Source organism: Miniopterus schreibersii, assembly GCF_964146895.1.
Source record: "Miniopterus schreibersii genome assembly, chromosome: 9".
Classification (NCBI taxonomy): domain Eukaryota; kingdom Metazoa; phylum Chordata; class Mammalia; order Chiroptera; family Miniopteridae; genus Miniopterus; species Miniopterus schreibersii.
This window is the reverse complement of record NC_138118.1, coordinates 78,426,570-78,443,113: the sequence shown is the minus strand read 5'-3', so window position 1 is coordinate 78,443,113 and position 16,544 is coordinate 78,426,570. Positions and strand designations below refer to the sequence as shown.

General features: G+C 48.6%; 1 protein-coding gene across 9 annotated transcripts in view; it reads right to left on the bottom strand.

Annotated features, from left to right (window-relative positions):
* The window catches only part of BBS9 (Bardet-Biedl syndrome 9), a 288,769-nt gene that overhangs the window by 22,292 nt on the left and 249,933 nt on the right, over positions 1–16,544 (bottom strand). For all 9 annotated transcript variants that reach the window (XM_081146598.1, XM_081146596.1, XM_081146599.1 and 6 more), the window contains one exon: positions 16,067–16,289. In XM_081146598.1, coding sequence (XP_081002724.1) covers positions 16,067–16,289 — 223 coding nt within the window. The remainder of the gene's footprint in view (positions 1–16,066; positions 16,290–16,544) is intronic.

Sequence of the window (16,544 nt, the reverse complement as noted above, 5' to 3'; positions counted from 1 at the left end):
CCCAAAAAGATGGCACAAGGAGAAAAAGGCAAAACGGGGTCCACGTAGCACTAGAAAGAAAGGGGCCTGGAGGAAGTCGGACGTCGTTGGTGGCACAGGGGTGCGGGCTGCTGGGGAGTCTTTGTTTCTCATTCCCACTGAAGCCGGACAAAAGGAAATGAGCTTAAGTTGCAACGGGAGGGATTAATTTAGACACGAAGGGGAAGAAACTTCCTGATTCGAAGGCTGGTGAGACAAGCGAACTTGACTGAGAGGGAGGGCTGGGGAAGCCTCTCCTTAGGGGTGCTCAAGAATGAACGTCTGTCTTTCTGGGGTGGGTTTAGATGCAGAAGGGCCGGGAGTACTGGAACGGAGACTTTTAGATTTATCTTCCAGTCCTAAATACTACAGCTCTATCTCGCGAGACAGGCTGATCAATGGAGCACCCACCGGAGCTACAATGAATGGGGGTGGGAGGGGAGAGCACCCTCTCTCTTCTTGACCTTGGGTAAAAGCAGTTCTCAGAGCACCTGGACGAAAGCCCATACCCAGGTGTGCCTAAACTCGTAACAGTTAATGAATGAGTCTCGTGAGGATTTTATAGAGTTACGACAAGTTTGGACCATGCTCCTTCATTAAGTAAAGGGATTGTGAAAACGTCTTCATTTAGAAAAGGCAGCAGTTGGATTGCAATGCAATGAGGAGATCAGAGTAAGTTTGGTTGTATTGTTAGTAGCAGAAATAATCCAGATGACACCTGGACTGGTTTGGAGGAGATCCACTATCCACACCATCTCGGAGCCAAGGAAGAGACACGCATCCTTCAATCCATGCAACGCTGAGCCTCCACCAGACTCGGGGCTAACAGCCAGGGCACCAAACCAACCTTTATCCTCAAGGAGCCCACAGCAGAATGAGCTAGAGAATACCGATCTCCATAATACAACGCAGTCCCATGGAGGGCGTGACAGGCCAATGCGGGGGAAGGCATGACTCACGCAGAGAGTAATATTAGGAGTGGGAGACAGAGGCAGGAAAGGCCTTCCTCAGACAATATCCGAGCTGCGAAGGACCAAAGGAGTCACCCAGCAGGAGTAGGCAAGACGGGAATCCCAGGCAGAGGAGCTACAGGCTGGGGGACAAGGGAGACGTGAGGGCCAGGAAGACGTGGGGCAAGGGGGAGCATGCCTCCTTCTGGGAGCTGCAAAGAGGTCAGAATGGTAGAAGTGGAAGTCAACAGTGCCCAGCGAGAGTAAAAGGGCTGAGACACAGAATCCAGATCCTGGAGGCACGCGTGAGCCATGGCAGGTCACTGGCAGTCTATCCTGAAGGCCATCAGAACCTCAGGCTCTGGAGGGACAGAATCGGGTCACGTGTCTCTGTGGGTTGCACATGATAAGTCAACTCTGCCGGCAGCATATCGGGCTGCGAGGCCTCGGCATCGGGACGGTGTTTGGGTCAGGCGAGCGTTCATGTAATTACCGGGCTGGTAAGCCTCATCCGCCCGAGCCAAGTCCTGTCTGCACTGCGCTGCTCTCTGAGCCTCGTCAGGCAAGCCTGCTGCTCAGTTGCCTCCAGGCCAGCAGCTAGATGAGGAGGTCACACTCCTGTGCGCAGCTCCTGGCACACCCGCCTTAAAGAAACAATCCTGCTTGGCTAGCCGCGTCCTGCAGGCAGCTCCTATCACTGTGCCCTCCTGGCACCAGGAATTAAAAAAAGACATGGCAGGAGTTTCATCTTTACCATCATCAAATGCCCTGTGGTTTGCAAGCAACTGTCATTGTGTTTACCCATCAGCTGCGCCACATTTATTCCCGGTCTCCTGCCGACACCGAAATGTCCAGGAAACCGACTGGAAAGATAAGTGTGGCCACTGGGGACAATTCTCTCGCAGACGATCATTTTCACCAAAAGCAGGGAGCAGGGTTATGAATCACCCGCGACCACTTATGCTTAAGCTGCTCACATTAAAATGTAATGGTCTCGACACAGCGGCCGTAAGTCAGCGCACCGAGAGAGGTGCTAATGTGTTGGGCCTAATTGTACTTCGATGAAGTGAGTCGGGAAAGCGTGCCAGCCAACTCTGTTTCGCTGTGACGTGAAAATTACGAATCTCTAATCACAAGTGAGGAATCATCTTTTACAATTCATAATTCATGGTCTCATTAGCTTTAAATTATTCATCTTCTCAGATGTTACTGCTGCGGCCTTTTAAGCTTTTCCATTCCTCCCCTTTCAGTGATAAATGCCTGAGACTGAGCTGTCTCGGGCCTGTGACTACGACAAAGTGCTTTTCCAACAAGCCGCTGTCCTCTGCTTGCAGCTGCTCCAGGCTGGCTCTTCGAGGTTAGGGCACAGGCTCATAAAACACGTCCATTTCAAGAACTGTCATTTCTACTAAAACCTGAACTTTGAAACAAGGCCTCCTCCACGATCTGGGCCCTGCCCGAGTGACCAATCCCATCTCCTGTCATTCTCGCCAGTGACCCTGGCCTTTTCCTACCTCCTTCGAGCCCTCAGCATCTCCTGTTCCGTCTCTGCAAATGACTGCTGCTGCCCCGCTCTCACTGCGACCCCACCAAGGGCATCTCCATGGAGCTGCTGCTCCTGCTTCCGGTCTCACCCCAGATGCCCCCTCTTCAGGAAGGCTTCCCCAAGGACCCGGCCCCCACCAGTTACTCTGTCCGCACCCCGGCTTACTGCCTTCACACCACTGACCACGGTCTGTAACCACAGTTTTAGGTGTGTAGACACTGTCTTCCTTCCCCACTGGGACCGATGCTTTATTAGGCCGAGTATTTTCTTTGTTGGTCAGCACTGTATACCCAGACTCCAGCACAGTAACAGGCACATACTAGGTACTTAATCAAGATTTATAAAGTAAGTGACTTTTTAATTCCAAGAGATAATGATTAAAGTATATTTAACTTGAAATTGCCTCTTCCACTCAATAAGTACAGTTTGCCCCCGATTCTCCTCACTTCATTCTACAAGTTGACTTCGTGAGCCGTCAAAGAGCTCGAGGAAAGCAGTGAGCAGGGCACAGGCCTTAACCTAGAGCTCGGATGGCTGAAGGGGGAAGGTTGCATCACAGACTCTCACTGGGAAGGATCCTGAAAGCCTAGCAGTAAGAGGTAAAGAAAAAGAAACTGAGGATCAGAGAGGTTGGTGAAAAGCCATCTGCCTGCCTTTCAGCGTCCTGCTCCCCGCCAACTGTAGGATCTCTGGGAAAAAGAGCCCGGAGGCAGCCTGGGGCACATCAACCTGGACGGAGCCCCTAGAAAGGCCACATGTCCACGTGCAGCTCAGCATCACACTGAACCCTCCTCCTGGGTAGAGAAGATGGCACACTTTGCCCAGGGTCACCGACCATCCCTGCCCTCCTGGTTATAGTCTCGACTGAACGAATCATTAGCCAGAGCAGTTTGTGCAAAAGACGGATGCTAAATTAAAAGGAATGGAACTAAGTAGGTCAAGTTAACAGAGGGCGAGTCTTTGAGTTACTGAAATAAAATTTCACAATAAAAATCAAAGTCTGACAGGTACCTTTGAGCACTTTTGCTTTCTCAAATTAAGTGATGTTTCTGGCTGGCACATGGTGTGTGACTACAACAAGGAAACCTTAGATTCAGATATTAAATATGAATTAATGATGATGGCCTTTTAAGTGATTCAAAAAGCTTCTCAAATGGAAACCGGGTGCATAATTACCAGACATTCTTGGCAAATGCAAATGAAAAAAGGTAAAAGATCTCCAGATAAGCGGTCCAATCAGGCACCTTGGGATTATTGAGAGATGATTTTACAAGTATTCAAGACAGGGTTTATCATGGTTTTTTGTGGGGTTTTTTTGAGTACTAATAAGTTTTTCACCACACTGCTTTGGAAGACTATTATTGGCATTTACAGGAGACCTGAAGCCAGGGAGAGGAAAGGTAACTAGTCTTGTAATAAAACCCATGCCTACAACGATAAAGACTCAGAGAAAGAAGCGTAAGTAAATATTTGCTGAACAACTGATAAACTGATAAAGACTAGAGAATATAAAAGCTGAAATTCCCACTCCCAGACCCACCCCAACCCTTCAGATGAGGCTGGTCTGCTTTTAGACGGGCATGTACTGCTTATTGCTTATGAAAACAAGACTTTGGAACTCCTACTGAAGTCATTCAAGTTGCCCTTTTGTACCCAAGGTGGCTAACGTGGCAATATAATTTACAGACGACACATTACGCTAGACCTTACAAGGGTTCTGTGATGTTCTCAGATGCCCACTAAGGACTCCAGCAAATTGACACCTCTACAGTCATTTTCCTGGCATCCAGAGATGAAGTGAGTGCCAGTTCTTCAAATGTGAACAGCTCATATGTCATCCCATTATGCCACCTGGCCTGCGACCAGCACACCTTTAAAATAGATTTATTTAGGCTATAAACTCAGAGGACAGTGCCTCTGTCCTCAAATATATTACATTTAAACAGCTGGGGGAATAAAACCTCAGGTCCCCGACGCTGAGACCTCTGAGGCTAACGTGAAGCATGAAGAGGGCTATCGAATTCTATTATAGGAGCAAATTTAGATGATACTTTGTAATGTGTTCAAGAAAAAACTACAAGAAGCAGAATGTAAGGCTGGGAAAACTCTTAAGGGCTCATCACCCCATGTTTTACTTGAAGTTCAGCTGAGTACAATTCAACACAGTAAGTGGGGGGGGGGGTCTCGTGACTTTAATGAGAAAGTAGCTACAGCCCTGGCAGTCTTGCTCGGTGGTTAGAGCATCGGCCCTCAGACTGAAGGGTCCAGGGTTTGATTCCAGCCAAGAGCATGTATCTCGGTTGCAGGCTCAATCCCTGGCCCTGGTAGAAGTATGTGCGGGAGGCAGCCAATCGATGTGTCTGTCTCACATTAATGTTTCTCTCTCTCTCCTTTTCACTCTCTCTGAAAAGCAATGGAAAAAAATCCTTGGGGAGGGAGGGAGGGAGGGAGGGAGGGAGGGAGGGAGGGAGGGAGGGAGGGAGGGAGGGAGGGAGGGAGGGGAGGGGGGAGGGGGGGAGGGAGGGAGGGAGGGAGGGAGGGAGGGAGGGAGGGAGGGAGGGAGGAAGGAAGGAAGGAAGGAAGGAAGGAAGGAAGGAAGGAAGGAAGGAAGGGAGGAAGGAAAGTAGCTATAGATACAGAACAAATTATACTAGCATGTCAGAACATGAAAGTCATTTTATGTCAATAAATTCATTCCTGTTGCCCTGGTAGACACTTGCTATCTATCGAATCTTTGTAGGTTATTAACTAACTCATAAGAAATTAGGCCATGTCCCAAGAAAGTCACCTAGTGACATCGGGAACCCAAATGTGTTCTACGACATAACATCCTGCTCGGCCAAGTGTTATCAGTTGTATCAACAAAAACAGTAATCACATATGTTGTGTCCACATGGATTTTACGTTCTAACTCCGGACGCACATGCAGCGATTAGAGAACCAGACGGTGCGACATGAAGTGCCAATCGGATGTACTGACAGTGAGTATTAGGCTGAAGCATGTGAAATTGCTAATATTTAATCTATATGAGTCAGAATAATTAGCAAAGGGTAGAATGCTCAGGGAAGCCTTCCTGCAGGAAAAGCAGACATGAGATAAGTACTCAAACTCCACATGGACAGAACTGACTCATGATCTGTCTCCCCCAAGCCTCGGTCTCTGCCAAAGATGCCTTCTTGATGAATGGTGCACGGGCCGACGGAGCGAGCATTCCAGGGGCCCTCTGCACCACTCTTTCCCACTCAGCCTCTATCTCCAGTCAATGACCGAGCCCTGTTGACTTCATCTCCTGCACAGTTCTCATTGCTATCTGCGCCCCTGGATCTCCACTGCTGCTTCCCCAATCGGAGCCTCTATCATGTCTCACCTTCATAGTATTGGCCGCATTCTGTAACTGAGTATCTGTGTGATTGTTTCATTAATTGAGAAAACAGGCTATGTAATGGTACAGACCATGCCTGTTTTGCTCACCACCAATGTTCCACTGCCTGCAACAGTACCGGGCACATAAGGAGGAATTGGTAACAGACCTAAAGGGAGCTGAAGGTTCAAGATGGAGAGGGGTGGGGGGAGGACCATGAAATGAGAAGCTGGGCGATGTTCTAGTGGGGAAGGGCTGCCAGTGTGTCCCTCTGGAAAATGAACAGATGGGAGAAGGGAAAGATGTTTTGATGCAGTGCTCAGGTTAGCCACCTCTACAGACTGTATAAGGTTAAAACACACATAAAGCTTTATTTCCATCACTGATGAGCATTAAAAATATAAAAGAAATGTTGCAAAATGTGTGGGACCCTCGGGTAGGAGAGGGCCAGCTCCAACCTCTGTCCTCGCCGGGCCTCTGGGCAGCACTGGGCTGGGCTGGCCTCGGAACCCGCCCCTCCCGGGGGCCTCGGGGCTGCTTTTGCAGTTTCCTCTCGCTCCTCGGCTGTTCCTCAGCTTCCAATGTTGGGTCTTGCCCTTCCTCCTGACCTCTGGATGCTGGAAGGCCTTGAGGTTTAGACCAGTCCCCCTTCTCTCTCCATATAACTGAGCCCATCAGCTTTAGGACAGGCAGAGGCCACGGTCTCCCGAGTCCCTCTGTTCCCCGGGTGTCTCCCCCGAGCTCCAGACCATGTGACACCTACAACTGGGTCTTTATTCTGCCCTCCACCTCTCCACATGCACACACGCTGTTCGTCTCCTGGGTCAACCTGTTTCACCGTGAGCACCACTTCCACGTCGTTTCTGAAGCCAGCATTCCAGGGGTCCTCTCCGCTCCTGCCCTCACCTCACCCCACCATGCAATCCGTCACCAGGCCCTGTGGATTCGGGCCTCTAAAAACGCCTCCGTCTTTCTAATTCCAGCCCCACTGCCACAACCTGCCACTGGCGTCTCTCTACCTGCCCCGTTCCCATTCCAGCTGCTCTCCAGATCACCCCACACACAGCAGCCATAGTAACTCATTAAAACTTACATCAGATCATATAATTTCCCTGTTTAAAACCATTCAATGGCTTCCCACTACTCACAGGATGACATCTGAATTCCTCACCGTGGGACGTAAGGAACACTAGACTTGGCTCTCCCTGCCACTCCCCGTCATTAAGATCGAGCCAGCAGGCCGTGTGCCTTTTGACGACACCAAACCCTGTATCCCCTCCAGGCCTTTAAATCGCCCCCTAGCTTTATTAAGTTATAATTGACAACACTGTCAGATAGTCAAAATGTATGATGTGATGATTTGATATGTGAATACACTGTGAAAGGATTCCCCCATCAAGTTAGTTAGCACACCCATCACCTCACATATTCTGTGTGTGCGTGTGTGTGTGAGAGAGAGAGAGAGACAGAGAGACAGAGAGAGAAAGCGGGGGGAGGGAGAGGATACGTAAGTTCTACTCTCTTAGCAAACCCTGGCTTTTAAATTCTGCTCCTTGGGCTTGAGTGCCTTCCCCTCGTCCCTCACCTTCCCCTCCCAGGAGCCTCCTCCAGGCGCCTCGCTGCCGACAGCAGCCCGCAGCCCTCTCCACTCCTTGCTTGTCTCACTGCACGTAATGCCGCCCAAATGTCTCCCCCCAGCTGTACGCCTGTTTAGTATCCGGACCTCCCTCCAGGACAGAAGCTCCATGGAGGCAGGGCTGCTGTCTCTTCTTAACCAGCACATCCGAACGCCCAGTCCAGTGCCTGGAATGTGGTGCTATTTTTTTTTAAGTATCTGTTAAATGGACAAAAGATGGTCCTAGTTCATGAATAAAATTCCTTTGCCCCTTTTAAGAAGTCGATGTGTGTTCATTAAGCTCCTAATACTGCTCCTTGGGCCAAAAGATGAATCGCTTGCAGATGCTGCTATTGAGCTTCACCCCAAATTTGCATTTAAGTGACCACAGCACACTTGGTGTAGCTCATAAGTCTGGAGGGAAGAACAGGACAGTTTGATATAATGAAGCAACGGAGACCTGACTCAGGCTGAGGTGACAATGAGAAAGAGGAGCTGGATGGTCGACTAAGACGAACACAAGGCTACAAGGTCCCTGAGGACACAGGGACACAGGAGACATGCAGTCCTTTGGGGTCCCCATGAAGGGCGGGCACTGAGGTGAGAATGCGGAGTGACTAACAGACGTGGTGCCTCTCCTCGAAGCAGGGACAGTACGTGGGAGGCATATCAGATAAACCCACAGTGGAGGTGTGACTATGAATGACGCATCCTGCTATGAAGAAAAGTCAGAGGCCACAAGCAAGAGTAGTGAGGGTCACAGAAGGCCTCTTACACAACAGTGACCTGTAACCGGGGACCCAAGGACGGTCATAAATGAGTTGGTGAGCATGCGCACTGGTGGCAGGGGCAGTGCGTGGGGTGGACAAAGCCCAGTACTCAAGGCCAAGGGAGTCCTATGCAAAGGCCAGAGGCAGGACGAGCCTGGTGAGGAGACTCAAGTGGCAAAAGCAAAGGGGAATCGAGGAGGAACTGCTGGCCGAGAAATGGGTGGAGAGAGAAGCAGAGTCCTGTAGGTCGAGGTAACAAGCCTGAGTTTGATCCTAAGAGCAAGTGTGTCTTCATCTGAGAAAGAGCAGACAGACAAAAGATGAGTAAAAATTAAAAGGAATTTTTAAATAAACTGATGGAGAGCAGAGTTTGCTTTGGACAGCTCTGACCCTGGTGGTCCAGCAGGAGCAACTGTCTTCTGCACAGTGTGCGAGGGAGAAGAGGTTGGAGTTGAGCAAACTCCCAGGAGTCAGGTGTTGGGAATGAGCTAGGAAATCAATCAAAAACAAGCAAATAAAACTCTAATTAGCAGAGGAATGACCAGGTGAGGTCACACAGCATGAAAGGAAAAAGCAGCAGTTGGGTCAGCTTTATGATTCATTTTAGCAACAATTTCTAGGTCCAGAGTAGATCCAAGAAAAGCCAGCAGATTCCTCAGGGCTGGGAACTGACAAGGAATCTAGGGTAGAAATCCACAGGGTTACACGAGGCAGAGAAAAAGAGCCATCGGAGGGGCAGAGAAAGGCGGAGGAGGGTGTCGGAAAGAGGGGGAGTGGAGAAGTAGAGAACTGAGTGGTATGAAACTGGGAAGGGGAGAGGTAATGTCTGCATCAACTCAAATCAATTGCACAACGCTGTGTTGAGCATCTTCACGTTCCAATTGCACTAGATTCTAGGGATGTGGAAATGAATGGCAAGTCTCTGCCCCATCGACCCATAGATATCCTCATTATGCATATGTTTTAGATATTTTAATGAAAATGGTGTGATGTAAAATAAGTCTTAACGACAGTCCCACATAGGTAACTGATTGATGAACTGCTTTTAAGCACTTAAACTGCTTTATTCAGGCACCCTAAAATCTCAAGGCAAACCAAAAAAACCCAAATACAACTTTAATAATATTCATTGATTTACCCTGAAAGCAGAGAAACTTCTTATTGTTCAAGATCGGATTCGTTAGAGAGATACGAGCACTGAGGGTAGAAGCTGAAGGGCAGACGACAGGCAGCATGTGACCCACTGTGGCACACGGGGCCACCGAGGGAGCCGAGGTGGAAGCGGGGGCGGAAGCCAAGGGGAAGAAAACTGTTAGGAGTTTACGGTGACTGTAGAAACCCCTTCAGGCCAGCAACTGCTGGATAAATGCCTTTCCTTTTTCATCCTCAGATTTGAAGGTCAAACAGCCCAAATGTCAGTAGCATATGAAAAAAGTTATTTTTGATATAATACAAAGCCTCGGAGATAATGCCTTGCTGAGGGATGCTCCAGGGCACTGAGGTGCCCTTCTTTTGGCTAATTTAAGCAATTTTTAGGGTTACTGAAAATTACAGAGTTAGGCTTTCCATTGCACTATTTCACATGAGAACAGCCCGAAGAAAAGACAGCTCAATTTACAGCTGGGCGAGGGTAAAAAATGAGCATTTTACAGATGTGTCTCTATGACACGGCTAAAGAAACAGAAATAATGATGTCCTTTAAAAGTTCATTTATTCCCCTGCTCTCAGGCAGGGTTTTTCCCAAATTATCTGTAGACTGTTGAGTATCCGCATTAGTTTAAACATCTGCAGGAGAGGAAATTCCTCAAACTCCCCTGGTATTCTCTTCCTGTACTAACAGCCCTACTTCCAAGAAACGGGCTTTGGTCATCACATTGTAATTAGTTACCAGCCAGCTTGTCTATCAGCAAGTATTTGCTAAGTACACACAGGGAGAATGTTATTCTATTAGGTCTTTGATGGTAGACCATCCCCCAGAGTTAGTCCTAATTGCTTCTCCTGTCAAATACAAGTCTAATCCTGGATTCAAATAGCCTTCCCCTAACCTCCCATTCAGCCCATTATAAACCCCCGATTACAATGAGTAGGAACCAGCATCCTGTTAGTAACTGAATGCTTTCTTCTACACTGCAGTTTGATTTTTCAAACAGTATGTTGTATCAAAACGAGGAGGCGTTATCTCAGTTTTACAAGCTAGGAAGCTATGGCTCCAAAAAAATAAGTAGCTGCCCAATTGCTCAACGGCTGCACTTGTCCACCCACCGTGGCTACTTCATACCACCCTGAACTTACGGCCTCCCCATTCACCCCCCTCGTCTCTCACAGGCCATTAGAAACCTGCTTCTGCAGAACTCATGAGCCCGGACTGCATGGAACTTTCCTTTTTTTAAAATCTCCACATATTCCCAAATTATATCCAGGTTCTAATTTTTCTTGTCCTCAAACACTAAATCGAGGAACTTGGAAGGTGCATGGAAGAGAATGAGCAGATGTGAATGTAATGGGAGCTGTTATGGGTTCTTAACCTGTAAGTGAGTGACTTACAAAAGGCAGAGCTTGTGAAATGCTAGTCTCAGGGGAATGCAGGCCAGAGGGCGGTGTGAACAGGGACGAATGCAGATGCTCCTTCAAATTCTTTGGTTGCCATTGATGGAGATAATTAAGTTGGTTGAGTGAATTTTGTTTGCCATGGATAATGTGCTTCATTCATAACACAATGAGTTTGAGATGATGAAGGTGCATCCAAGAAGAGACAGGTGTCAACACCTCAAAAGCTGGATCTCAGGAATTTTAGCTTAAGGGAAAGATTGAAGCTTTAAAAGTAGATTTAGTATCCTCAGGTTAGAGGCCATTATTTTGCAATTGCATGAACCCTCTGGCAGGGTAAGGCATAGGGAGAACACTGGATTGGGGACTTAGCTGCAGAGCCAGGAATCTGGGACAAGAAGTGGATTCTATGGGAGGAGTGCATTTCAAGGGATTCCCAGAAGAGCTGGTGTCAGTACTGCCAAGAATAGTAGAACGTCAAGGAAAGACCCTTTGGTAACTGGAAGAAACAATAAAGGAAGGCTGGTGGGAGAAAGCGTAGGCTATGGTCAGGGTTTTTATTCCTCTCCTTTGCCTTCTCTTTAAAAAAGATACGTAGAGATGTTGCAGGTCGGGGGTGGGGGTGGCAAGATGAGACTATTAAAATCCAACATTCGTGTTAAGTGGGAAGCTTTGAGGAGGCCGAGGAGTAATCTAAGATACAGGCTTTAGTATATTCACAGAGTTGTACAACCATCACTACAACTTGATCTTAGAATATTTCTCTCCCCCAAAGGAAACCCCATACCCATTAGCTGTCGCCCCACTTCCCCAGCCCACCGCACTTCCCCCCTAGCCCTAGACAAACACGAATCCACTCTGACCCCATGAATTAGCCTACTCTAGACATTTTATATGAATAGAATCATCCAATATGTGGCCTTTTGTATCTGGCTTCTTTCACTTAGCACAATGTTTTCAAGGGTCATCCACGTTGTGGTTCTTTGGATGCTAAAGAATATCCCACTGTACGGATATGCACATTTATCCATCCATGAGTTGATGAATATTGGTATTTGTTCCATTTTTTGGCTATAATTCTATTATGAACATTTGTAAGTTGTAGTACTAAAAATAAAGGAGGAATCTTAATACAAGGAGACTACAGGTAGGTCACTTTGACGGTCTGAATAGGAAATAAGGGTGTTAAGCCAGGTAACAGTAGTGTGGATAGTGAAGGAGATACACTTGGGAGGTGCCATCATCAGGTGCTGCTGACTAACTGAACATGGTGAGTAAGTGAAACAGAGGGTCAAGGTTGTCCTGAGGTCCCTGGCCTGGGCACTGGGTGATATTATCCACTGAGACCAGACACACAGGAGGAGATGAGTCTCACTCAGGCAAATGGAACTGAAGAGGCCTGTGGGGTCTTGAGGGAGACATGTGAAACCTGAAAGAGAGGCCAGAAGAAAGGTACAAACTGAGAGGTACACGGAGTTCGGGTGGTAGCTGGAAGAGAATGCCCAGGAAAGCATGAAGTCAGGACACCAACAGTCAAGGCACAGAAAAAGGAACAGGGCGTCACAACATAGACTGGAAAAGACAAGTCGGAGGGGACAGGAACCGTTTCCAACAGGGAAGAGCAGCCAAGGAGTGAGAAGGTTGTAAGGAGGAAACGACGCCCGGTAAAACTCTGCCCAGCAGCCAAGGAGGTGTAGGCAGAGTGTTCACCACATTCAGCAAGTATGAAGTCACTCATGAACAGGTGAAGAAATTACTCAGAGATCAGTAACGTGCGTGATCTGGCCTACTTTCGGGGGGGACACGAAGACAGAGGAGGCAGAGCCCACAGACGGCTTCGGCCTGCGGAGGACTTGGTATCCACTCATCAGGCCTGAAATGCAAACAAGCCCCAGGCACGGTCATTGCCCTTGAATAATTTCCTTCCTGTGGGCAACAAAAAGCCATTAAGTTCCCCAATTTATAACACTGGCCCTGGTGTTTTCCTTACGACCATTCCTGATGCAATTACAGTTTTCTTTCTTTTGTTTTTAATCCTCGCCGGAGGCTATTTTTTCCATTGGTTTTTTTAGAGAGAGTGGGAGGGAGAGAGAGACACATCAACTGGTTGCCTCCCACACACGCCCCGGGGATCAAACCTGCAACCCAGGTACGTTCCCTTGGCCCTTCGTGCAGGCTGAAGCTCTAACCCCTGAGCCACACTGGCCAGGGAGCTTAGGCTAACTCTTGATAGGGAACCTGAAGGTTGCTAAAGGCTAGCCCAAGACATGTGAGGCTCAGAAGTCCAGAAGGTAATTCCAAGTGGGAAAGATGTCCAACCTCAGGACTCCAGGGAGCATGCTGTCATCGTGGGCTTCCCGGAGCAGAGAAAGGCACACCAAGGTGCTGGGCTCATAGAGTCATGAGGCCAGAAAACACCACGGGCTTTTTATTTGGAGATGTTTATCCATCTGCAATTTACTAGGGAACATGGCAAAATGACACACACTCCTGGCCTTTCCTACCAACCGTGAAGTCACTGCATCTTCCCGGCCTCAGCTGCCTCAGCCACTAAGGGCGGAGGTGAACCAAGACCAGTCCTGAGTCCTGCCCAGCTGGTAAAAAAAGACCATGTCTGTGAAAAAGACTTGAATATGCCTGGTAATCCAGTCCTTCTTAATATGCCACGTTAACCACTTATTCCTAACATTGTAAATTGCACAATTGCTGGTTTGACGCAGAAATAATTCAAAGCATTGCTTGTTAGGTCTGTGATAATGGTATCATGTCACCGTAGAGACGATAAAATTTGAGCACAAAACAAAGCTATGTCTTTAATACAGTCCTCAAGCAAAGAAAAGAGACTGCGTGAAACTACTCCTGCCCTCTTCCCCTCACACCGCTAGACCAATTTAAGGGGAAAGAGGCTGGACCAAGAATAGCTCATGCAGGAGGGAGCTGGGGCTCGAGATGCATTTAGACCGCTGTGGTCCGAGTGGTCCAGAGGGAAGCCCAGTGGGCTCGGAGATTTGGATTCTAGACAGAACCCTTCCGGTAACCATGGAACTCTGGGCAGGATATTTAGCTTTTCCTAACTCTGTCTTCTATTTGCAAAACAGGAAAAATTCTACGTGTTTCTTCTACCTCAAAAATGTGCAAAGTACTGTATGGGAATACGTGTGTGAAAAATCTGAGTTCTGGGGTGGAGAGGTTTACAGGGAGCAATGGAGCATGTCAGTGACAAAGAGCACTGATCCAACAACTAAAAAGTCACTGCCGTGATTAGGTCAGGGCGAGACGGAGTGGCTCAGCCACAGCTGAGGAGGGGCTCCTTGGCAAGGAAAAGCGAGCGACTGTGACCCAGACAGAGATGCACAAGTGCGCACAGCCTCAGTCTCCCCCTGAACTTGGCCACACCAGCAGGAAAGGCACTGACCTGGTTCACAGGCCCCTGGCTTGTGAGCAAATATATTTTCTCCCTTCCTTCTCTCCCTCCCTTCCTCTGCCCCTTCCTTCCATACAGCTAGAATTTTGCATTGAGGGCTTGTATAGACACAACCCCCGATTTGCTTCCAAATCTAGTTATTTAAACAAGATAACTAGACTGAAGTTTCATAGTCATAAATGGGATATGGGAGCACTGACTCTCCAGGTGTCCAGGTATCTGCTCGCAGCTTTGCCGCGGACTCCTAGGGCTGTCCCCACCGGGAACAGAAGGCAGAGGCACCGCCAATCAGAGGGCCAATCCTGCCTCTGCCAGTTCTCTCTCTCATAGATTTCTCCTCCCTCAGGCCTCCTCTGCTTCCCCCAATGGCAAGGAAGGAGGGAGAGGCATATACTGAGTGCCGATCTGAGCGAATATTTTTCATTTTCTATCTCATTAAGCCAAGATATTTATTTCTTAGGAAAATAATCCTGCAACAGTGGACAGCAGATGGACAAGTAGAGGCTGAAGGACCAGCCTGGAGGATGCTGGCAAGGGCAAGATGGAAGAGGGGCCAAACTAAGACAAACTATTCTAGCTGTTTCTATGCAGGAAAGAATTTTTATTCTTAAATTTGTATTAGAGATACTCTTTTGAAATAAAAGGTAGGTTTTATCTGTATATGATTAAGGTAAAAATATTAAAAACCATCAAATACAGGACCCCATGAGCCCAAACTAGCTATTCCCACCCCACCTCCACCTCCACACGAAATTCAGAGGCTGAATTACACGTATATCTATAACAGCGGTGATAATTATAGCTTCAATTTTCTAAGTGTGTCTCTGTTCCAAGCATTGTACTAGGTGCTGTACAAACCTCCGAGGCCCTGGCAGCAAGGGAGGGACTATTACACCCAAAGGAACTAAGATTCGGGAAAGTTAATTCACACACCCAGGGTCATACATGCAACTGGGCACAGAGGCCGGACCTGAACACTGGTCGGTCGGCCCGCAAGTCTGGACGTATTGGGCTCTGCCACGCTGTCCCCACGTCTCTCTCTCTGAGTTTCTGCTCGCTTTTACTGGCACTCCTTTTTACTTCTAGAAATGCCGACTGAGGGCGGAAGGCAGCAACAGGACGGGCAGAGAGGGGCACCAAAGGCACGTGAGAGGGTGGGAGAGAGAGCCACCCCACTTCCCATGCAAGGGTCCTGGCTTCTGGAGAGAAGAGCTGCCAAGGCTGCTGCGTTTAGTAAACTCATTGACTCCAGGCCCTTCCCTGCTGCCCTGAGAGAGACACTCAGGGGAAGGAAGAGAGGGTGGGGCTGCTGCCTCTAAGGGACCCTATGACTAGGAGGGAAAGGAGGACCTGGATGCCCACGGCCACGGAGGGGAGAGCCAATAGACCGCTCTCACCCCCGCCCACTGGCCCCGCATCCCCTGATCCCTGGGCTCTTGCCCTGTCCCCTCCCCCTTATTCTGCTGACCACAGCCCAAGCACAGAGCAGAAGGGGAGGGACCCATCTGGATAACATTAGCCACTTGCATTATGCTATTTTCATCTAGTTTTATTCTCTGATCCACTTTTTATTGGTTAGAAGCGAAACAAAAATGGATCGTATATTTAAAAGCAGAGGGAAGCAAAGACATACCATTCTAGAACCATCTAGCAAGCAAATCCCTCAAGAGTATTTACCCAAGCGGTTACCCTGGGATATTTGAGGAGAAAGGGGAAAGCAATTTTCTAGGCTATCATCACTTTACTATGACGTGTAGGCCCCAGATGCGACCACAGACTCGCTGCTTTAACCTGGGGAAGCACCTGGAACGCAGGGTGCCCGCGGGGCTCTCACCTGGCATGACCATGGTGGGCGGGGCCACCGCGTCCGCACTCAGGCACAGCCGGCCACCTTTGGCCAAGCGGTCGCAGAGCAGGGTGATGTGCTTCTTCAGGCGGCTGGTGTCCTTGGGTTTGCTCAGCTGGCTGCTGAGGTTCAAGGCCTGCTCCTTCGAACTCTTCGACAGGCAGGTCTTCAGGAGGTGGGATACAGCAGCGTCCACTGTCTCTTCCCAGCCCTGGGGGTAAAAGGCACTTTTGAATATACTCGGAGACGATAAATGAGCAAAGTAGGCCCCTGACTGTGAACTAGGGCATAAGATGATTGGTGTCTGGACTATTGAATTCGAGCTCTGCATGCTGTTTGACCTTGAGCAAGAGCAAGTTACTGAATTCCTCTTGGCCGCACCCTAATCTACAGATGAGGATACTAATAGCCTGTGCCTCCGAGGGAGGGGTGATTAAGTGAGATGGTACATGCGACACGTCACCCT